The following is a 24,281-nucleotide window of genomic DNA, read 5'->3' as shown; positions in this document are numbered from 1 at the left end:
TCGAGCATACCCGAGCTTGAAAAAATTGTGCTCGTTATCAAGCTTGTGAGCTTTAACGCGAGCTCGAGCCATATTCGAGCTCAACTAGAGCCTATATATAATTGTTGAATGTTCGTTTTTCTTTCTTTCAATATTTTCAATAACAAGGCTTAAAAGTTTTAAATACAAATATTGGAAAATCAATGAGACATTTTTGGTATGTGTGATACAAATATATAAATTATAATCATGACATAATATTTTGGGAAATACCCACTTGTACCCCTCTATTATAGGCTAATCCCACTTGTACCTCTACTTTTCAGGAAAGCCTATTTATACCCTTCAATTTACTAGTTATTCTCATTTATACCTCTCGAGTATAGATTACTCTCACGTGTACCCTTACTTTTAAAGAAAGTCTACACTCTAATATCATAATACTAATCACCAACAATTAAGACGTTAAGTGAATTCTCGCTCGTCATTATGAAGCGGGAAAGAAGTGTTAAGTACCCTTACATACAATGTTAAGGGCTATGTGTAAACAATATGATACTTTAATTGAAATATTTGGTTTTTCTCCAACAAACATCATTTTTCCCTCCAAATACATTTTTATATGCCTCCACTTCATCTTCAACGTTCATCTTTTACCCTTTTACCACACTTCATCCTCAATATTCATCATTTACTATACTTAAGGGGTATATGTGAGAATAACTAGAAAGTTGGAGGGTACAAGTGGGCTTTCCTGAAAAGTAGGGGTACAAGTGAGATTAACTCGTACCAGAGGGGTACAAGTGGGAATTTTCCTAATATTTTTAAAAAATATGAATAATATCTTATCTAATTATACAAGTTCGAGCCGAGCCAACGTTTGCTCGGCTTGACTCATTAAGCTCTCGAGCCGAGCTCACATGAGCCGAACCGAGTTCGAGTTGCTCGCGAGCTGTTCCGTCTCATAAACATCCCTAGTTTTGAGTGAGCCAAGCTCAAATTGATCACGAGTTGTCTCGTCTTATTATCACCCTTATGACGTGACCTATTATCACGATACCGCAGTGTTAGCCACTAGCGGTAGCCCTAACTATAATTATGAAGAGTTTGATTTGAATACAATACTCACTCAATTTAATAATTTTTCAACTTAAGTTTACATCCGGCTATAGAAAATATGATCTCTTTCCAAAAATCTTGCTGAAGATAAATTTAAGTAAACCCTAATTAAAGAGATATACTTCCAATAAAATTTCCGTTCTAAACTTTAGATTACACATCTCCTAAGTATTACTCCCTCCTATTCACTCATTTTGTCCCTCTTTCCTTATTGAAGCTAGTCGGGTTTTTGTCCCTCTTTCCTTTTTTGGTAAGTTTTTAAGTTGTGAATTTACCATCTTATCCTTGTCTATTTTTGCATATTACAACATTTGCCATTCACTAACCCACTTACTTAACATAACCCAAACCCACCTAACACTAACTAATCCAGCCCAAAACAATTAACAACCCAATTACCCCCCCAACTCCCGCCATATAATTCCCTAATCCTTCCCCAAACCCTAGCAGCCTATTTGAAAGATCTTCATCTTTCTAGAACCGTCCATCTCTTCATCTTCAACCCAGAAAACCCTAAATCCTTCCTCTCATCGCCTCCTTCCTCTCATCACCTCCCTCCTCTCATCTTTCCTGAATCCCTAAATCGTCTCTATCATAATCTGAGACACGCTTCTCATCTGTGATCTCCAATCTCTTAAAACCCGATCATCAACATGTCGCATCTTCAAATTAACAATGAATCCTCACGATTTGACTCTAAATCTCCAGATCTGACTCATCTTTTCTCCGATATTGAAGATGATCCTATTGTTGATGTTGACGTTGATGACTATGGCGATAGGGAGATGAGTATTGCACATGTTGAAGGCATGTCAATGAAGATCGTTCCTGATTCGTATGATGACTATTCATCATCTTATGATGAGTTTTCTGAGTTGGTTGTCCCTGAATCTGAAGTTGTTCCTGAATCTGATGTTGATGTTGTTCCTGAGACATGCATGGAGCCTGAACCTGAACTTGTTTACCAAACGTGCTTGACTGAGCAAGATGCTTTTAACATTTGGTTTAAGGAAGATGTTGAGGAGAGGACTAGGAAGAAGTTGGCAAGATATGAGACACCGGAGTATAAAAGAATGGCTTTATTGGAGATGTGCAATTTTTTACCTGCTATGAAGGTGCTCCTTGAAGAATAAGGGAGGTTAATTTCTTTAGATCCATAATTTTATTGTTTTTTTTTTATGTTTTTGTTGGTTGGGTTCGTCAAAATGGACTAGTGATGATTGTTTTTTACAGTTTGGGTATATTTCCTTTGTTAAAATGGACTAATGCCCAATGATCTGTTGTTGAGGGCGAAATCTGAACCTAAATCACTTACTGCATGCATAAAGCCACCACAACTCAAAGTGATGAGGCTATGCAAGCATTAAGTGCTTGGGATCTTGAATTCGTTAAGCTTCTAAATTTTAAAGTTGTACGCCAAGTGAATTGCAGTCAAATCTGATGTTCATAATATTTGTGTCCCAGTTTACATTTAAACATTGTGCAAAGTTCATAAATAAGCATCAAAATACACAAATTATGAAACATTTCTTCTGTTACTTGACTGATCTTCAAAATATGCTGATCTGCTGATGTTTAGAATCTGCTTGTATTCTGAGCTTGGTCTTCTTAACTGCAAAACATGTTCTTCTGCATTTGACAAAATATGGACCAATCTGATCTAGCATTTATGTTCATAATATGCTGCATAACTGTTAGCCAAAAACATGTAAACCACAGCATTGCCTGTATCCATGTTTCAACCTGTTCATTGGTTAGAACATAATGATCCTGTTGGTTCATTACTGCACCCAGGTGGTTCAGTAATGTTACCAACAAGTTCAGCATCTGCAGTAGCATCTGCAGTAGCATCTGCATTAACATTTGCATTAACATTTGCATCAACAACTAATGCATTAGCCTGTATCCATGTTTCAACCTGTTCATATGTCATATCACTGAAGAATGCTCCTGTTGGTTCATTACTGGGGCTCAACAGGTTCAGTAATGTTGCCAACAGGTTCATTTATATCATCATAATGTGCTTTCACTGCATCAACCAAATTTTTTATGCTAGAAGCATCACCCACATTGTTCAAGTATGTTATACACTCTTGCACCAAGTTCAAATCAGCAGTTAGATAGTCAGGCAATAAGCCTGCAGCTGCTAATTTGGATTTGTGCATGTGTGGTAAGGGGTAATCATTTCCTCCTTTCCTTTTCAAAACCTCTATCATGCATGCTTGTAGTGTTATGAAGACATAATTGAGTTTAATTACCTCCAACTTTTCAAAAGCATTATTAACTTCCACAACAAGTTTATCCAACTTGTAAGCATTTTTCCTTTGCTGAAGTGACTGAATAGCTCTGAAAAAACCCAAATCTAAGACATTCAAATCTGGTGAGTTTGGTGGTTGACAACTTAACTCAATATTCCACCCATCCTTGTTTGCTTCAGCTCTGAAATCTGGATCTGAATTCTTTATGTGTGGACGTGCATTATCTTGTTGTATGATAATGTGCTTATTTTCACCTTCAGGCCACTTTGCCTTAATTGCTGGAATAACAATTTTGAGTATCATATCTTTAACAACCTGTTTGTTAATTGATTCTATGCATTTTGTTTCCATTGTACCTGCAACTCTATTCCTAGAATTTCTCTTAGCTGGTACTTCAACTATGAAGGGCCATATACCTATCTTACCATCAAAAAGAACTTCACCGTTTGACCCATACCTTGGTCTGGCAACAGCACACATAAACATTACTTTTCCTATAAATTTTTTGGACTGAACACTTCTATATGGTTTTTTTTCACCTTTAGATAAGTAGAACCTCCTACTAGGCTGAGTTAAGTAAAACCATTTTTCATCCATGTGAATAACAATACTTTGATCATTGAATTTCACTTGCTTACATACCTCATCATAATGTAGCTGTCCAAGAGAGAAAAGTAATCTCTCTAGTTTGTTTTTGTCATTCAACTGAGGTTTGATTGCATTTGTGTGAGAAAGTATTGTCTTATCTGTTACCCATCTTGATATTGCTTTGATCGGCTTGTCCCATAAGCTTCAAAGAGTACTATGTTGAGTGGTCCTTTACGAAAGAGGGATTTTGTTGAACTTCTCAACATCAAACACCCGCCTTGTATGACACTTTTTGCCTTTCGGTTCTTTGTTAACATTGACTGTTTGGCTTTGCATCCAATCGCTTCTTTGTTTGATTCCATATCCTTGTGATACTCTTCCCGCAAACACTCGAATCGGGTTCCGCCACCTCTAGCATTACACCCCTTTTGATCTTTCCATTTTTGCTTTTTAACATTAAGATTTGAGAAATCTTACTTCTTTCTAAGTTTGTCAAGTTTTTAGTCTTCATTTATTCTTTGTTTGTGAGAAATAAATGTGGATGAATCAGATTTTTGGTCATTTGATGTGGATTTATTATTGTAGGAAAGTGTTTTTTTGGTTGTTTGTGTATAAATGATCAATTTAGTTGACACTATTCTATTTATAGCTAACTTGAACTTTGCACAAGTTTAAATTTGGTGAAAATTTTGGGCGCAAATTTTAGAACCATTTTCATTTTGGCTCCTTAAATGAATTTGGTGCCAAATTTGAATCAATAATGCACTTGGTGTCCTTTAGTTTGGCAGTTTGCTTATTCACTATGCACGTCCAGAATGAGAATGAAGGTATAAGGAAGCCCTTGATGAAATCTGAAGTCCAAATCCAACAACATTTTTTTTTTTTTAGCAAACTTGTGTAATATTCTTATGAAGTGTAATTTTTTTATGGCAGATGTAGAAAAAAAAAAATTATCAAGTACTGTAATCGTATGTAGAACAAAAAACTTGTATTGTACCGTATTTGTACTCTTTTTTTATCAAGTACTCTAATGGGAAATTATCAATGTAATCTCAAGTCTTAATCTTTTTGGAGGGAAAGCTTAGCATAAGCATTCCCACTTAAATTTCCTTAATCTTACTTTCCTCTCTCCATTCACCTTGGTCCACCATGTCCTTTATTCATTCTTTAATCCCTCCCTTAATTCTTGAGCACAAAATGAAAGGGACAAATTGAGTGAATAGGAGGGAGTATATACCTCTCAATTAATTTTCAATATAATTCTTGTTAAGTACAACTTAAGCCATGAATTGGGTGGACGATGATGAAGATGCTGCCGGTTATTTCTCCAATAACAGCATCGACAGTGATGACGGTCATTGTTACGGTATTGACGACAACGACGACAACAACAACAACGACGAAGCCAACAAACCATCCGAAAAACGCTACACCGTCTTAGCCGAGTCTGACATTCAACACCGTCAAAACGAACAAATTTCACATATCACATCTCTTTTCTCCGTGTCGAATGCTGAAGCAATCGTTCTACTATGTCACTACAAGTGGGACTCGTCTCGTTTGCTTGATCAGTGGTTCGACGATGAAGAAAGCATTCAAAATAAAGTAGGATTGTTGGCTAAGGGCAATGTCAAAAAATCAAAATCCTCGAAAAATAAAAGGTATTCATGTGAGATTTGTTTCGAAGAGAAACTTTTAGCTAAACAAGTTTGTTCAGCTAATTGTAATGATCATTATTATTGTATAACTTGTTGGAAAAGTTATATTAGTACGTCGATTAACGAAAGCGGGCTAGGGAGTCTTACACTTAGGTGTCCGGAACCAAAGTGTCCTGCCATTGTAGGGCAGGACATGATTTCCAAATTGACATCTAAGAAAGATGAAAAAAAGTACTTACAATATTTTATTAGGTCTTACGTCGAATCTAGGGTGAATATCAAGTGGTGTCCGTCACCAGGGTGTGACCGTGCGGTGGAATTGGAACACGGTGGCACCGGTGAATATGATGTTACGTGTGATTGCTCGCTTTCATTTTGTTGGAATTGCGGCGAGGATTGTCATCGTCCGCTGGAATGTAAGATTGTGTTAGATTGGATTGTGAAGAATAATTCGGAGGCTGAGAATACAATGTGGATATTGGCTTATACTAAGCCTTGTCCCAAATGTAAGCGGCATATTGAGAAGAATCATGGTTGTAGTCATATGACTTGCTCTGCACCTTGCCGGTATTATTCCTTGCTACTCTTTATGCTCCTTCCGTTCGAATCGTTTGTTTACTTTTGATAAAATACCTCCCACAGTGCTGGAGCTAGGGGAATAGTAGGGGCCCTCACCCCTAGCAGATGAGATTTTCGAAATTTTAAGTTAATTTTTTCAAAAATGATCTTAGTGTACCTTATAGTTTACCCCCTTCAAAGTTTTCGCACCCTAATTTCAAATTCTGGTTCTGTCACTGCCCGTAAATACTAAATAATTGAGACCGATTACCGAACAAGTAATTTATTTTATTGTGTGAAACTGTTTTAAAAAGTCGAGGCGAGATCATTGATCTATACTCCAATTGAAGTCTAATTTCATCGTTTTCTTTTTGACACGTTACAAATCGACTATGATGCCTCAAACTACTTTTGATTCTTACTCGGAATTACACTGAGATTTATTACTTTGATTTCTTCTTGATTCTAATGTAGCATAAAATTAACAATTAGATGATGTTTTTGTAATACTAGATATAATATATGATTAAAAATTACTGATTTTAAGTCGAATTGAACGTGATGAAATACTCCCTCTATCCTACTGAATAGTTTACACTTGTTTTATTTTGTGAGGTCGAATTAAAGCAAAAGTGTAAACTATTGACTGGAACGGAGGGAGTAACATTTACCCCGTGTTACGTGGCAAGCCTTAAGGAACATACTTATTATGCAGGTATGAGTTCTGCTGGTTGTGCCTAGGTGACTGGATGAACCACTCGGGGTGCAATCGGTACACTCAGACCGAAGAAAAACAAAGAACATTGGCACGCCAATCTATCATAAGGTACACTCACTACTATGAACGATGGGCAAGCAACCACAAGTCAATGCAAAAAGCTATACAAGACTTGCATAACTTGCAAACTATCCAATTACCCGAACTTAGTGATCGGGTATCCGTACCAGTTACCCAACTTGAATTCATTGTAGAAAGTTGGAAGCAAATAATTGAGTGTAGACGGGTACTTAAATGGACTTATGCTTACGGTTTTTTCATGCCTGAGCATGAAGATGTGAAGAAAAAGTTTTTCGAGTATTTGCAAGGGGAGGCCGAATTAGGTCTTGAGAGGCTCCACCATTGTGCTGAAATCGAAATGTCGAAAAAATTATTGGGTGACGACGGTGAGATTAAAGCCGAGTTTGGCGATTTTGGAAAGTTTCGGGCTGAATTGATTAAATTGACCAAGGTGACTGGTACTTATTTTGAGAATTTGGTTACGGGTTTGGAAAATGGTTTGTCTGAGGTGGTTTCTTCCGAAGTTCCTCCAGTAGATGATCCTTCGGATGTATTGTCTAAGAGAATTTTCGGGCAACTAATGATTTAGACCTTGCTTGTTGGACTATGATAAATTGAAAACTATTTATAGTCTCATGTAAAATCATTGTTATTTAGTTATCTGTGACGAATCCAAGTCATTTCATTTGTCAATATAGTTATCAATAATAATCATCCATAAAGATAGAGACGAATCCAAGTCATTTTCATTTGTCAATATACTTATCAATAATAATCATCCAAAAAGATAGATCTGTTTCATAAAATGATTCATATAGTCATACCTCATACATCTCTTAAATAAGAATTCGCAACATGTGCCATTAACATGACGGCATGATAAAAGCAGATTAAACTTATTATTGTTTAATCGACCATCTTAGAGTCAGGAGCAAATTGGTCAAGCAGATAATAAATGACATATTGGATTAACAGGTTTGACTAGTATATTTCAATTAGCAGATTTAGTAGAAATGTTTGGTAATTATCAGATTTTGGTTAATGGATTGTTGTATTTATGTGTAAATTGTTGACGGATTCATATTTCACAATCTACTAATGTGAATATGCTAGGTAGAGCAGCATATTGGAACACAGTATATTGAGCTCCAATCTACTCTTTCAATATGTCAGTTACCAAACACTCAAAATAGTAGATTGATAAGTCAAACATGCTAAAAGTCTTGAATATGCATAATCGTTTATGATTACTCAAATGGTAAGAACACACTTACTCCAGTCGGATCGCATAATCGTTTATGATTACTCTCCCTAACATAGATTTATGTCGACCTATACTCGGGCCAAGGGCGTGCCAGGCTGGAATTTTAGGACCCGGGCTAGGCCCGGACTAACGGTGGGTCAAGGTCGGGTCGTATGATACCAAGTTGCATAAAATAACGGGCTAAGGCGGACCGGACTGGGTCAGCCCGTCCTAATAGCCAGCTATAGATTTATGTATCTATCTAAGATATACTCCTTTCAATTCATTTGGTTTCTTATGCTTATGAGCTATAATCGTTTTGAATTAGGGGTGTTAACGAGCCGAGTCGAGTCGAGTCCGAGCTTGGCCTTCCTCTACTTGTGCTCATAAAGTAAAACTCGAGCTCGAGCCGATCTTTAGCTTACCCGAGCTTGAAAAAATTGTGCTCGTTATCAAGCTTGTGGGCTTTAACGCGAGCTCGAGCCACATTCGAGCCTCTATATAATTGTTGAATGTTCGTTTTTTTTTTCTCTCGATATTTTCAATAACAAGGCTCAAGTTTATATACAAATATTGGAAAATCAATGAGACATTTTTTATATGTGTGATACAAATATATATAAATTATAATCATGACATAATATTTTTAAAAAATATGACTAATATCTTATATAATTATACAAGTTCGAGCCTGCTCGCGAGCTTTTCAAGCCGAGCCAACGTTTGCTCGGCTTGACTCATTAAGCTCTCGAGCCGAGCTCACATGAGCCGAGCTTTGACCGAGCCGAGTTCGAGTTGCTCGCGAGCTGTTTCGTCTCATTAACATCCCTAGTTTTGAGTGAGCCAAGCTCAAATTGATCACGAGTTGTCTCGTCTTATTATCATCCTTATCGCGTGATCTATTATCACGATACCGCAGTCTTAGCCACTAGCGGTAGCCCTAACTATAATTATGAAGAGTTTGATTTGAATACAATACTCACTCAATTTAATAAATTTTCAACTTAAGTTTACATCCGGCTAGAGAAAATATGATCTCTTTCCAAAAATCTTGCTGAAGATAAATTTATGTAAACCCTAATTAAAGAGATATACTTTCAATAAAATTTTCGTTCTAAACTTTAGATTACACATCTCCTAAGTATTATATACCTCTCAATTAATTTTCAATATAATTCTTGTTAAGTACAACTTAAGCCATGAATTGGGTGGACGATGATGAAGATGCTGCCGGTTATTTCTCCAATAACAGCATCGACAGTGATGACGGTCATTGTTACGGTATTGACGACAACAACGACAACAACAACAACGACGAAGCCAACAAACCATCCGAAAAACGCTACACCGTCTTAGCCGAGTCTGACATTCAACACCGTCAAAACGAACAAATTTCACATATCACATCTCTTTTCTCCGTGTCGAATGCTGAAGCAAGCGTTCTACTATGTCACTACAAGTGGGACTCGTCTCGTTTGCTTGATCAGTGGTTCGACGATGAAGAAAGCATTCGAAATAAAGTAGGATTGTTGGCTAAGGGCAATGTCAAAAAATCAAAATCCTCGAAAAATAAAAGGTATTCATGTGAGATTTGTTTCGAAGAGAAACTTTTAGCTAAACAAGTTTGTTCAGCTAATTGTAATGATCATTATTATTGTATAACTTGTTGGAAAAGTTATATTAGTACATCGATAAGCGAAAGCGGGCTAGGGAGTCTCACACTCCGGTGTCCGGAACCAAAGTGTCCTGCCATTGTAGGGCAGGACATGATTTCCAAATTGACATCTAAGAAAGATGAAAAAAAGTACTTACAATATTTTATTAGGTCTTACGTCGAATCTAAGGAGAATATAAAGTGGTGTCCTGCACCAGGGTGCGACCATGCGGTGGAATTGGAACACGGTTGCACCGGTGAATATGATGTTACGTGTGATTGCTCGCACTCGTTTTGTTGGAATTGCGGCGAGGAGTGTCATCGTCCGCTGGAATGTAAGATTGTGTTAGATTGGATTGTGAAGAATAATTCGGAGGCTGAGAATACTATGTGGATATTGGCTTACACTAAGCCTTGTCCAAAGTGTAAGAGGCATATTGAGAAGAATCATGGTTGTAGTCATATGACTTGCTCTAAGCCTTGCCGGTATTATTCCTTATTACTAACATGATCTTATTCATTGTCTTTATTATTCATTGTCTTTATTAGCTAAATTCTTTAACTGATTGATTAATTTACTCATTCAGCCACCGATCACTCATTAACATGTCCTCATATGTATTAGGTCATCCAATATCCACTACCTCACTTAATAATCAATTAGCATTTAAAAAAAAAGGGCAAAACTTTCATTATTCTTTTATACTTCCTAGCGGTATTCAAAATTCAAAGTAATTTGTAATTGGTTATAGTTATAGTTAGTTTGTGATGATTATCGTAGAAGAAGATGATTTGGGCCATGTTTGGTACTTAGCAGATTATAATTAGCAGAAGTAGATTGGTCAAGCAGATTACAAATGACAGATTTGATTGGCATGTTTGACTAGTATATTACAATTAGCAGATTTAGTAGAAATATTTGGTAATTAGCGAGTTTAGATTAATAGATTGTTGAATACATGTGTAAATTATAGACAGATTCATTTTTTACCGTCTTCTAAAGTGAATATGCTGGGGGGAGCAACATATTGGAAAATAGTAGATTGTAGCTCAATCTACTGTTTCAATATGTCATTTACCAAACACGTAGTTTAGTAGATTTTTGAGTCAAACATGGTAAAAGGCTTAAATATGCTGAAATTTCATCAATCTATTGTTTACCAAATACCCTCCCATGATGTTAATCAGTGAGATTTGAGGTTAAAGAACGATTGTTGGGGAGATAAGGAGTGAAGATAGAGTTCAAAGAATTCATTATATAGACGAAGTAAAGAGTTCAGGATATAAAAAAAGCAGGGGTACAATATGGGAAACGCAAAAATTCAAAAGTACAATATAGGATTTCCCTTTTGTTTTTTAGTGCTTGGACCGGGCTGGACCAAGGAAAATGCGACAGTAGCCCGGTCCGAAGGGAGGAGCGGGTCGTGCTTGCCTGGCCGGGATAAACAATGTGACATAACATATTGTTGTAATGGTTGGAAAACTCGAGGTGAGATCCTCTATCCCAATTGAAGTCTCATTTCATTTTCCTTTCGATATGTTAATTAGATTATGTTTAAAATAATACGGAAAAGAATGCTAGCTAGATTTAGGGTGAAAAATCACAAATTTTATGCCAAACAATAACGTAAAATGACACTTGAAATTTTAGGCCGTCACCTAAATGTTGTCGCAACCTATGGTCACAAATGGGACGATATGTGATGGCTAACCCGTCACATATTTATGCAAAACGCGTGTATTTAACATTGGTTGAATATTAAGTATACAATTTCTTAATTCCGGATCATGTTACAGCTTTGTTACAAGTTTTTATTCTTTGTTAGAATATTTTCATAAAAGGTCAAATAAATACTTATGAGTTTTGAACACATTATCTGTATGTCTTGTGTAGGTATGAGTTCTGCTGGTTGTGCCTAGGTGACTGGAGGAAACACTCGGGCTGCAATCGGTATAACGACGAAAATCAGACCGCAGAAAAACAGAGAACATACGCACGCCAATCTATCGTAAGGTACACGCACTACTATGAACGATGGGCAAGCAACCACAAGTCAATGCAAAAAGCTATACAAGACTTGCATAAATTGCAAACTATCCAATTGCCCGAACTTAGTGATCGGGTATCCGTACCAGTGACCCAACTTGAATTCATTGTAGAAAGTTGGAAACAAATAATTGAGTGTAGACGGGTACTTAAATGGACTTATGCTTACGGTTTTTTCATACCTGAGCACGAAGATGTGAAGAAACAGCTTTTCGAGTATTTGCAAGGGGAGGCCGAATTGGGTCTTGAAAGGCTACACCATTGTGCTGAAATCGAAATGTCGAAAAAATTATTGGGTGACGAGGGTGAGATTAAAGCCGAGTTTGGCCATTTTGGAATGTTTCGGTCTGAATTGATTAAATTGACCAATGTGACTGGTACTTATTTTGAGAATTTGGTTACGGGTTTGGAAAATGGTTTGTCTGAGGTGGTTTCTCATGAAGTTCCTCCTGTAGAAGGTCCTTCGAAAGTATCCTCTAAGAGAATTTCCGGGCAAGTAAAAGCCCGGAAACGAAAGAGGAATACTTGGTATACTTGGTGATGCAGAGTTCGTTATTCTATTTCAAGTCTATTTCTGGTCTCAGGTAAAGACTTATTAGATGTGAATATTCGAATTGGGTCAATTGGTCGGCAATTTACCTATCGTTCTTTATCTTTTATTTACATTAAAACCAATATTATTTGAAAATGTTTCTGTTAGCGAATAGAGTTATTTGAATTATATTTCATTTTATTAATAATTTCGTTATTGTGCTAAAGCTTATGCTGGCGTAGTTGATGAATAACATTTTCTGGCATAATAAATAAACTATTCCTAAGCATAAAGTCATTCTACTCATTGGGCATATAACAGTATTCAACATATGGTTTTAGTTAAACCTGGTTTGAAACCGAGCTATAAACTGAATAGAGTATGTATTTATTCTATTCAGAAATGTCCTTGTTCTTAGTTCTTACCATAGGCCTCATGATATACCATGAGGAACATCAATAATCCTCAACCTAATCACAAATTATAGATTAAAACCGACTGACATTGTGCGCAGTGGTGTATACAGAAACGTACAAGTGTGTGCTCAATTTTAATGTAATTGTTATTGATTTTGTTGTTAAGGGGTTATAAAGACATAAAATTTTCAAATTAGACAAATTTTGATGATAAAAAACGTCAATTGTCGGAAAGTTGTGGAGTCTCAAGACCCCCGCTAACTTGTACAGTGTATGTGGCTACGCGACGTTCTTTTCTTGGTTAAACACTCAATAACCAATCTTTTCATGTATAAAAGACCGTCTTAGAGAGTCTTTTCATAAATAAAAAATCCGTCTCATGCTGTAAGACAGTCTTACACAATAATTACCGCAACTTAAAATGTTCTATGCATATAATCTTATTTATGTAATCAATCTACTCAACTAAATACTCCGTAGAGCAGAAGTACATCGATCAAAACCTCTATAAAAACCCCTCCCTTTCCCATAACACAAAACATAAATCCCCAAATCCATAACTAATCACCGTAACAGAAAATAACTAACTCCCAACTACCAAGAAAAACCTCCAAGAAACTCTCCCATGGCTTCCACTTCCACTTCCACTTCTGCCCTCCTCTTCATCATCTCCCTCCTCCTCACCACCGCCACCGCCACCACCAACACAACAACCGCCACCCACAAACAAACTAACACCACCACGCCACACACCACCCACAAACAAGCCCAATTAAACACCATAATGGATGCAATCATCGGCGCTAGCGACTTCACCAGCTGGTCTAAACTCCTTTCCGGCGCTGACATCAGCACCATCCCTCTCTCCGCCACCGTATTCATCCCCATCACCGCCTCCGCCTCCGCCACCGCCTCCCCTGTCGAAAACTCAAACTCCCCTGTTCTCCTCCCTTACCACATCATCCGCCGTCGGTTTTCCTTCGCGGAACTCCAACTCTTCCCAACCGGAACCCGTCTTCCAACTCTTTTACCCGGGACGACTCTCTGTATCACTAACAACTCTGCTGTCAATTTCACGGTCAACGGGGATAAGTTGACCGAACCCAATCTTTTCCAAAACGACATCGTTTGCGTTCATGGTGTTGAGGGGTTACTTCGCTTGAGCAATCTTTCGGTATCGACATCACCACCGCCTCGCTCGGTCGGGTTTAAGGGTTCTGACGCTTCCGTGACCCAACCAAGAAGGTATCCGCCACGTGTCACGGGCAGGAAACCGCCTCGAGTTTCGGGCAGGAGACCGCGTTTTGTGTGGGTGTCATCAGGCGTATCGGGTTCGTGCTCGTGGGTTCGTGTGATTGTGGGTTTGGTCATCCCCTGCATCTTGAAGGGCATTTTCGGTATTACAGTTGATGGTGTTTGAAGTTCTTGAGCAAGCATGCCTATGAGGTTCTACTTTTTTTTAGTTAATAAAAATAAAATAAAATGTCTGAGGGCATTTTCGGTATACTGTTTCTCTAATTTGATTGGTCCAGCATATGTTCGAAGGCTAGTTTCGGTATTACACTAGATGATACTTTGAAGTTCTTGAACTAAGATTGATTCTTGAAAAAGCATGCCTATAGAATTGGCTGTTGCTTTTAATTTTGTTTAATTCAACTTTGTGAATTTGTGATTTCGGTATTTCAGTCGTCTTTTGAGATGTATTTTCGCTATTACACTAGACTACCATTTACTCGAAGGGGTATTTTTGGTATTTCAGTCGTCTTTTGTAATGTAAAGATTAATCTTTGTGAATTTGTGACTCAAACAAATCAGTTTATTAATTCCTTGTTCTCAATTTCTTTTATTGATTGTTTGAAATTAATTAGCCAATTTTGATGTGAAATTGCAAAATTTCTTGATTAAAGTGATACTAGTTGCGTCCTTAGAGTACATGCCAATGGCCCTTGTATGAGATGTTTGACGATTAATATTTTTTATCGGAAAACCAAAAATTAATTTTCAATTCATTTATGCACACACTTTTGTCTCAGACTTTCCATTAAAATCCATTAACATTAGCAAAACCGAATTTCAGTTCACCCAAAATTTTTACTAATAATATTAACAATCAATTTCGCGATTTATCACGATTTATTTATATTAGAAAAACCGACTCACGATTTACATTCGAGACAAACACTCAGAACTTGTACTTAGATCAATATAAAGTTTCATTAGTAACAATTGTCCTAATAAATAGTTAAATTTCCAAAATAACATTTCTTAATCAAAAGAGTATTAACTAAAATGTTTTAGTCATTAACCCGAAAGCGACCCGACCCGAAATGACCAATACCCGACCTGCCCGAAATGAGCCGACCCGACCCATACCCGATCGGATTGACGCATTTGCCACCTCTACTTGTATTCCCGGCCCTATGTCCCGTCTTCTGTTATTTTGGGGTGTCTCAGTCAATTGTTTACCTTTATATGTTGGGAGTGCTTTTGATGAACAATTTGAATCTTCATTCTTCACACTCAATTTGGTCCTCTTTTCATCACACAATAACGAGCTCCCTTTTCTTTAATTTTTATGCCAAAACCAAATATAAATAAATAACCGAAACAGAGGGGATAACTGCGGTGCTTACTAATTTCACCAAGTCTTTTTTGTGCTATCATATGGTCCATAACATCAAACAACAATTACAAAACCCATATCCTTTAGCCCATACAAAGAACTCCTCCATAGTCCATACTACGTACGTGTTTGTGTTGGACGTTGGTTATAAAAGATCGTACCAAACTTCCTAAATAGAGGCAATACTATACTCCGTATATATTTCGTTAAAAACATTCCTAATATTAAACGGAATCCATCACTTTGATTTTTCAATATATTACCTAAACTGAATCCTCATTAAAATAGGACAATATTTTCTATCTATATAAATAGATACACTACGATATTAGGTTTTCAATCACTAATAATTTCATTCATATTACTCTCTCCTGCCGCCCTTGTATGTGAGACGTCTTACCTAAATATTACCGAGACCGTCTCTCCGGAGTTTTTGTGTTTAATCAATAATGCAACCTCAAGACGACGACGATATGTCAAATTCTTATGAAGACGACGATGATTATAACGATGATGATTACGGCTACGACTACGACTCGGACGACAACGATGACGATTGTATGGACCTTGAAGAAAAAACCGAGTCAGTGATTGAGAAAACCTACACGGTTTTACCCGAGTCGGAAATCCGAAATCGTCAAGAAGAAGGTATTTCTCATGTTTCATCAACTTTGTTCATATCACATGCTGCTGCTAGTAGACTTCTCTACTATTACAAGTGGGACGTGTCGAGGTTGCTCGACAACTGGTTCGCTGACGAGTCCAAGGTTCGATCTGAGGCCGGTTTACCGACCATTGAGACGGTTTTTCCTAACACAAAAGAGGAAACCTTATGTGGAATTTGTTTCGAGTTTTTTCCTCTTGATGATTTCCACTTTTACCCCTCTGATTGCGGTCACTACTATTGTGCGACCTGTTTAAACAGTTACGTTACTATATCAATCCAAGATGGGCCCGGGTGTTTGTCGTTGAAGTGTCCCGAACCAAAGTGCACTGCCTCGGTTTGTCGAGATATGGTTGACAAACTTGTAGGCCCTGATGAGAAGAAGAAATACGACCAATTTTTCCTCCGGTCGTTTATCGAGGAGAATAAGAAGAGCAAGTGGTGCCCTGCACCCGGGTGTCAGAACGCAGTTGAGTTTGACTCGGTCAATGACGTGTACGACGTCAAGTGCTTGTGTGAACACGCGTTCTGCTGGAATTGTGTCGAGGAGGTTCACCGACCTGCTGATTGCGAAACCGTTTCTAAGTGGATCTTGAAAAACAGCTCTGAATCTGAAAATACAGCTTGGATACTAGCTAATTCTAAACCGTGTCCGAAATGCAGTCGGGCTATCGAAAAGAACAATGGATGTATGCATATGACATGTACTCCACCCTGTAAATTCGAGTTTTGTTGGCTATGTCTTGGCGATTGGAAGAAACATGGAGAAACTACGGGCGGGTATTACGCTTGTAATAGATACTCAGAGGAAAAAGCGAAAGGGAAGTATGACGAAGAAGAGACGAAAAGGCGACTTGCTAAGCACCACGTAGAGAAGTACACTCATTATTATGAACGATGGGCGGGTAACCAAAAATCGAGGGAAAAGGCTGTCTCCGATATGAGAGAATTGAAAACGGTTAAATTCGAGAAGCTGAGTAAAATTTTGGACAAACCCGAAACTCAGTTTGAATTTATCCTAACGGCTTGGGAGCAAATTATCGAGTGTAGGCAAGTGTTGAAATGGACTTACGCGTATGGGTACTATATTCCCGCTGATCAACATCGAAAGAAGGCACTTTTCGAGTACATTCAAGGAGAAGCCGAGGCTAATCTTGAAGGACTTCATCAATGTGCTGAAAAGGAATTATCTGATTTCCTTCCTGAAGAAAATAGACGAGATTTTGGGATTTTGAATAATTATGCGGAACCTGAGAAAAAGGAGACAGAGACCGAAGAGGAAATACTGAAGAAAGAAATGGAAAGACTGGAGCAATTCACAAAGTTCCAATATAAATTGACAACGTTGACGAAAGTAACAGGCTCCCATTTCGAGAAACTGGTTCGTGATCTTGAGAAAGGGTTGTCGGAATTTGACATGATGGAAAACGAGTCAGGTGAAAATACAGCTAGTTCTGGCTTGTCGAGGTTTGATGAAGCTTTCGATGATTTGAACAAGTCTGAGTATTGGATTTGTGATGGTTGTACCTTTGCTAATCCAAATACATCAGATGAGTGTGAGATGTGCAGCCTTGGGCAACCATTTAGATAATCTTGATGCTTATCGTTGTCGATTCGCTAATGTTCTTCGATAACAATAATAATTTTAATTATTTTCGATTAGTTTGCGGTGATTGTTGCAATTTTGCAAACTGAACCTGTGGAATTTTACAGTTTGAGCATTCAGTATTTTTTTTTCTTCTTTTAAACGGTATTATTATAATAAGGAAATTGTTTCGGTGAAATGCATAACAATGGCATCCTACATAGAACATAGATTATTAGAATAAAAATAAAACGGTCTTACACTGTGAGAAGGTCCTTTTATAGCACTTAAGAGACGTCTTATCCCTGTAACTTGTTACTAGTAGCTTTCAAGAAGAAATCCGACTGCTGACTGTCAAGCACCTTATCGACTTCTTCAGCTGATGTTCCAAATGCAAGGTCTTTTGCTTCTTTCTGAATGTTCTTCATCAAGTTAACTTTTCCTGGTAAAATATATCAGCAAAAACACATTCAGAATCTTTTCGAGTCCTAATAATAAATTTTGTAAGGCTTTCTTGTGGGTATTTGTTGTTATACCTGCAAGCGAAAACTTCTGATTTCCTTTAGCATTGACTTCATAACAAATAGTTTCTAAAACTTCATCCTGAGAAGCCATGAGGACCATAGGATGCCCTGGAGGAATAACAAACACCACGCCCGGCTTCAATTCCGAGCTGATTTTCAAGTATTGAATTCCTATTGAGCCTTTTTCGACAGGGCGAGAGGCTGCCATCTCAACTCGGCCTCGTCCCTTTACCACCATTATGATTTTTGTTGCCCTTGAGCTAATAAATGGACTATTCATGCAGCCCTGTAAGAATATACGCATTCATGCCCTTTAAAGTCCGAATCACATAGATTCCATCGTTAAACATCGAAAACAAGTTCAGAACAAAAAATTATATACCGGTTCAAGGTTGCAAAAGGAGATGAACATGTTGAAGTCTTGTAGTTTCTTATATTCACAGTAATCAACCATGAAGAGTCTCCCACATTCATTCGACTCTCGAAGATAACTAAGGATTTGGCATGGCGCGAAATTGCTTTCCGTCACTTCTTCTTCAGCAGTCAGAGCTTTAATTTGCTCTTTGGATGCCTTCACTATCACTCCCTTCCCGGCCTGTTGCGAAAAGATCTTCTTTAGTGCTTCATTTGATTCCTGTTATCAGCAGAATCACAACATTAGCTTAATGTCATCTTATTGAATTAAAATTTGGGTAAGACGGTCTTACAGACGGTTACTTGTGGTTAAACAACAGCAACATAATTAACAGTGACCCGAAGTTTGCTATTCCTGTTTTCACATTTAAAACTCCGGCAGACCGGTTCAAGAGAAGAGTAACCCAAAAGAAGATACTTCTATTATGTAAAAAACGGTTTTTGACGGCACAATAATCATAAAGTCCAGGACTAGGAATCTTACATTGTAGGCTGCTTCAAGAACCTCAGTGCTGAATGCATATAGGAATGATTCAGGGTTTTGACCTCCTGCCGCGAAAAATGGCTACATGCAAACACAGGAGTATGTGAATAAATCACCCATATCAATATTTCACAAGTAACATTCTATGTTACTCTGACTCGTCTACAAGTGTCAGTGTCAACAAGTGTCCGAGTGTCGGTCACGCGACATGCAATCAAAGTAACACAGAGTTACATTCATACATAAAGTAAAACACAATGAATTTTTGAAGAGAAAAGGAGCAGTTACCACAAAATCACCAGGATTAGCAATAGAACTGAGAAACATTGAGAGGACTAATTTATCAGTGTCATCTGTGTTGATAATGTAGAATGTAACTCCAGCTGGTATTGTCATGAGATGCCCTTTTTCAATGTTGAAGCTTTCTCTCTTCTTTTCAAAAACCAAGGTGATTGTTCCTTTTCCTGCAATTAATCAAAACAACTTTAGACTAATCCGACACTCAGACACGCACCTGATTCCAGTAGCAGAACTAAAAGGGGGCTTGGACAATGCAAAATTTTAAATCTTTAGTTAATTTTTCCGACCTTTTTCAAGCTTACCTTATTGAATTACATATCATGGTTCCGTCACTACCTTTGTCCCACCGAGACCTTAATCTAACACTCGGCCACCTACCCACGTCCACAACTCCGATTTACACTATATTCTAATGGGCACATGTGTAATTTCTATAACTTTTTTTGTTATGCAGATATCAACTAGCTTAATTGGTAAGTCGTGAGAGATGGTACCAATAATAATCCGTGTTCAAATCCCTTTAGCATCAAAATTGCCCTTGTGGCTTTCTCTACCGCAAAACAACTTTTTTTTGTCAACAAATTTTTAATACTTTTACAATAAACTAGCCAAATCTAACACTTAAACATACGCATGTTAAGCATACTTCTAACCGAATCTGAGTAACATATCGACAACATATAGAAATAATAAACATACCTTGACCAACAAAGAAAATGATATCAGAATCCCAATGACTAGGAGTTAAAAAACTCAAGGGATTCGCTTCGAAAATCAACATCCTATAATTCTCAATCCCTCTTAAAACAACAGAAAATTCATTAAATTTCTGAAGAACTCTAAAACTTCCTTCTGGGGTATAAAACAATGTACTAAAATTTTCATCTTTGAACACATATGGCTTCCCATTTTCTCCATATTTTGCTTTTAAGGAAGCAATTGTCTCCCTCCTATAATCCTCCAATCTTATTTCCATTTAACAATGTACTAAAATTCTTATCTTTGTTATAGAGTATAAGATTAATGTTTATATTGAGCAAATTATATGTTTTGATGAAGTAAATAGAGTGAATTTATACAAGTGTTCAAATTACAGCTGTATGTGTCCTTGGTTTGGTTGGTAGATATGAGTAACGTGGACAATCTAAGGACATACAGTGGTAACGGATAAGTCTCAACTACCATCAAACCGTTGGTCACCGATCTTCTTATTCTCTCGTGTACAAAGGGTTCTACACTCGATATTTTGCATGTGATAAAATTGGCCTGATTGGTATAAGCCGACTCGATAAGACTGATTCGAGATTGACGGGCCCATTTATGGCCCTAAATCTAAATTGACCCAACCTAAACTAGACCTTACTCGAACTTTGATTGACCCAGTGTTAGACACGGCCCAAGTTGACCCGAGACAAAACCACCCGACCCATAATTAACCCGATCTGAAATGACCCGAAGTGACTTGAAGTTATAAGTATTATTAAGTCATTTTAATTATATTACATCAAAATAAAGTGTTTACTGGTTGCAAGTTGCAACGTTCCATGATACATATGAAGTAACTGATCTTGAAAGATATTCTTTATTATTGACATTAATACTAATTAGGCTATGTTCTTTTGGACTTAAAGTCACTTAATTTAAGTTCACTTCAGATCGTGTAAGTTCAGTTCAGTTCGATTCAGATACTATAAGTTTAGTTCAAATCTTATAAGTTCAGTTCAGATCCTATAATTTCAATTCAAATCAGATCCTATAAGTTCAGTTCAGATCATATACGTCACTTAAGGTAAGTTTACTTCAGATCCTATAAGTTCAGTTCAGATCTTATAAGTTCAGTTCAAATTTTATAAGTTTAGTTCAATTCAGATCCTATAAGTTCAGTCCAAAAGAACAGGGTCTTAAAGTATTTTAACCATTGGCCTATGACTTGGCCCACAATCACCTATACCTGTAAATGAACCTAACCCAAAATGACTAGATAACTTCATCTGAAACTGACTCGAAATCTGAAATTATCGAACTGGTCCGACTGGAACAAAATCTGTGGGAGACACAATTCTCAATTTGACTCATTTGCCCCATCTACTGAACACTAGTATATGGGTGTGATACTTGAACCACCTTAATTCAAGCAAAATAAGTGTAGTTTTCATATAAATAACCGAGTTTGGCACTTAGAACATGCAATGCAGTGGTGTTGGATAGTTCTAGACAGGTGGTGGAGCTGGGGGGCTAGCAAGGGCGGTCCCCCCCAACCCAATAAAATTTTCGAAATTTTTTCAAGTATACCTTATGAAAGTAGTCGTTCGTCCCTCCTAAAATTTTTCGCCCTCTAAATTCAAATCATGGCTCCGTCACTAGTTTTAGACAAGTATAAACAACATAAAGTATTACTCCCTCCTACTCAATGAATTATTTACCTTTTTAGTACTTTGTTAGAAGATTTTGATTTGATTCAACGCAAAAAAGAGACTTTGAATGAGAGGAGTTAAAAATAGGACATTCAGACTTTAATTGACACTTGCCATTTTTTCACCAAGAAAAGAGAACGTGGAAATAAGAGGTGGTGTAAACTGTAATCAATATTTTACGGCTTTAACCATACGACGGGTCAAATAGGACAGATGAAACAAAAGAATAAAGCCTAGGGAGTAGGGAGTTAGGGAGTAGGATTATCAAAATATTTGTCTCATCTATCAACAAGGTGTTATTTAACCTGTTTTAACTTTAAGACGAATATATTTGTCTTAACTCTTAAGGACCCTTGAATTACATACATATCATGGTTCTGTCACTACCTGAGTCCCACCGAGATCATAATCTAACAGTCGACCACATACCCGAGTCTAAACACTCAGATTTATACTCTGCTCTAATATGCACATGTCATTTCCGTAACAGTTTTTAACACCTTTTTATAACCAGTTAAGTCTTGCTTAAGACGGAGATAGTTGAAATTAACACTTCAAAATACGCATGTGAAGCACACTTCTAATCGAGTCTGAGTAACATATCGACAACATAAAAATAAACATACCTTGTCCAACAAAGAAAATGATATCAGAATCCCAATGACTAGGAGTTAAAAAACTCAATGGATTTGCTTCGAAAATCAACACTCTATAATTCTCAATCCCTCTTAAAACATCAGAATTTTGATTAAATTTCTGAAGAACACTTAAACTTCCTTCTTGGGTTTTAAACAATGTACTAAAATCTTCCTCTTTGAACACATATGGCTTCCCATTCTCCCCATTTCCATTTGACAAAGCCATTTTATCTTCTTAATTTCTTAATTTTGTGATTTATTTATGTAATTGTTATAAGATTAATGTTTTAATTGAGCAAATTACATATATTGATGAAGTAAGTAGAGTGAATAGAGTGAATTTATACAAGTGTTGAAATCACAGCTGCTATGTGTCCTTGGTTTGGTTGGTAGATATAAAAAAAACTTTTTCAGCAACGTGGACAATATAAGGACATTGGTAAGCGTCAACTACCACCAAAACGTTAGTCACTCATTCTTCTTACACAAATTCTCATTTGTAACGGCTGATATCCGTCACAAACTTGTGACGGGTCAAATAAAACCCACATGGGAAGATAAAGACAAGTCACTTGTGATTCCCTATGCATTCTACTTTTGTCTTATCTACTTATGTGGGTAATACTTGACTCGTCACAAGCTTGTGACGGAAGTAAAACCTATTGTTCTTCTTATTTTGTGTACCAGGGTTCAACACTCGACATTGAACTTAGCTTAGTTTTACCCGAATGATCAACCGATTTGATAAAAGTGATCCCAGACTCGAAAGTGATTCTAAATGTATGATTCGATTATGGCCCGAGAACGAAATTGATCTAATCCGCCTTAGAGTTGACCTGAACTTTGATTGACCCAATGTGACCCGGCCCGAGGTAAGTGTCAACTACCCACCAAATCATTAAACATCAATTCTCCTTATTATCTCATCCACCCGTGGAACCACGCTCGACACTAACATATGAGTGTGACACTTAAACACCTTGTATTAAACAAAAATAGGTGTATTTTTCAAATAATTAACCGAGTTTGACACTTGTACTTTTGCTTCATCCTATTCAATAAATTATTTACCTCTTTTCAATATTTTATTGGAAGGTTTTGATCTAATTTACAAAAATCATGAGAGGAGAAAAAAAATACTTCTTCCCATCAACTTCAAAGGTAACATGAATTCACTTTTTCTCTCATAAAAAGTGACTTTATGTTACCTTTGAAGTGGATGGAAGAGAGTAAAAGATTCGGATTTAAATAGACACTAGCCATTTTTTAACCAAGAAAAAGGATAATGTGGTAATAAGAAGTGGTGTAATCAATATGATATGATGTCTATGTAAGCATAATGCATAGGAGTGAGGATTCTTTGTTTCATTTGGTGTCCTAATATGTGTGTCAGTCCAATCATCTTCTAACACATCAACAAATTAATATAATTATTGCAATATTTTATTTTGCAACAAGTGATGTGTTGAAAGGTGAGTAGAGTGGCACACACAATAAGACACAAAAGTAGGACAAATGATCCTTATTAACTGCGTAGCTAATTTTACTGTAGACGACACTAATCGTCTTACTCTTAAAAATAACACCAAAATACTTATTACTCAAATCTGAAGCTAATTTTGCTGAGTATATTTATTAAATCCCGACATATATGGGGACTGGACTGTGGAGTGACCTTACAATTGGGGAATGTGTGGTAGTACCTACCTCACACTTGACACTCTCACAGCCACATGTGAAAACTAACCACGTATAAATAGCATTTTTTACTCAAACATGTAAAAGTCCTACAGTAGGTCTCTCTT

At 37.1% G+C, this 24,281-nt stretch overlaps 6 protein-coding genes across 7 annotated transcripts; 4 read left to right on the top strand and 2 right to left on the bottom strand.

Annotated features, from left to right (window-relative positions):
* Positions 1-3,059: 3,059 nt before the first annotated feature.
* LOC141651095 (uncharacterized) lies at positions 3,060-3,842 on the bottom strand. The gene has a single exon (XM_074458821.1). It carries the CDS (start codon positions 3,840-3,842, stop codon positions 3,060-3,062), a length of 783 nt encoding a protein of 260 aa, XP_074314922.1.
* Positions 3,843-5,183: 1,341 nt separating this feature from the next.
* Positions 5,184-7,602, top strand: LOC141652091 (putative E3 ubiquitin-protein ligase ARI7). The gene is made up of 2 exons (XM_074459733.1): positions 5,184-6,169; positions 6,876-7,602. Exons 1-2 carry the CDS (start codon positions 5,229-5,231, stop codon positions 7,525-7,527), a joined length of 1,593 nt encoding a protein of 530 aa, XP_074315834.1. The 5' UTR covers positions 5,184-5,228; the 3' UTR covers positions 7,528-7,602.
* A 1,612-nt stretch (positions 7,603-9,214) lies between these two features.
* LOC141653010 (putative E3 ubiquitin-protein ligase ARI5) lies at positions 9,215-12,631 on the top strand. The gene is made up of 2 exons (XM_074460653.1): positions 9,215-10,321; positions 11,730-12,631. The coding sequence occupies exons 1-2, from the start codon at positions 9,381-9,383 to the stop codon at positions 12,421-12,423; spliced, it is 1,635 nt and encodes a 544-aa protein (XP_074316754.1). The 5' UTR covers positions 9,215-9,380; the 3' UTR covers positions 12,424-12,631.
* Positions 12,632-13,378: 747 nt separating this feature from the next.
* Positions 13,379-14,285, top strand: LOC141653013 (FAS1 domain-containing protein SELMODRAFT_448915-like). The gene has a single exon (XM_074460656.1). The coding sequence runs from the start codon at positions 13,456-13,458 to the stop codon at positions 14,248-14,250; it is 795 nt and encodes a 264-aa protein (XP_074316757.1). The 5' UTR covers positions 13,379-13,455; the 3' UTR covers positions 14,251-14,285.
* Positions 14,286-15,689: 1,404 nt separating this feature from the next.
* Positions 15,690-17,774, top strand: LOC141653009 (putative E3 ubiquitin-protein ligase ARI5). The gene has a single exon (XM_074460652.1). The coding sequence runs from the start codon at positions 15,903-15,905 to the stop codon at positions 17,706-17,708; it is 1,806 nt and encodes a 601-aa protein (XP_074316753.1). The 5' UTR covers positions 15,690-15,902; the 3' UTR covers positions 17,709-17,774.
* Positions 17,775-17,794: 20 nt separating this feature from the next.
* Positions 17,795-22,873, bottom strand: LOC141653011 (vicilin Jug r 6.0101-like). Of its 2 annotated transcripts, none has more exons than XM_074460655.1 (6): positions 22,465-22,873; positions 19,413-19,588; positions 19,125-19,205; positions 18,609-18,860; positions 18,239-18,512; positions 17,795-18,144 (listed from the first exon to the last, which is right to left on the bottom strand). In XM_074460655.1, the coding sequence occupies exons 1-6, from the start codon at positions 22,700-22,702 to the stop codon at positions 18,002-18,004; spliced, it is 1,164 nt and encodes a 387-aa protein (XP_074316756.1). In that variant the 5' UTR covers positions 22,703-22,873; the 3' UTR covers positions 17,795-18,001. The 2 variants fall into 2 exon arrangements, with proteins under 2 accessions (XP_074316756.1, XP_074316755.1); XM_074460654.1 differs by lacking the exon at positions 22,465-22,873 and adding an exon at positions 20,124-20,498.
* Positions 22,874-24,281: the final 1,408 nt, after the last annotated feature.

Source organism: Silene latifolia, chromosome 4 (assembly GCF_048544455.1).
Source record: "Silene latifolia isolate original U9 population chromosome 4, ASM4854445v1, whole genome shotgun sequence".
Taxonomy (NCBI): domain Eukaryota; kingdom Viridiplantae; phylum Streptophyta; class Magnoliopsida; order Caryophyllales; family Caryophyllaceae; genus Silene; species Silene latifolia.
Note: the sequence above shows the minus strand (reverse complement) of the source record. Positions and strands in the feature narration are given on the sequence as shown.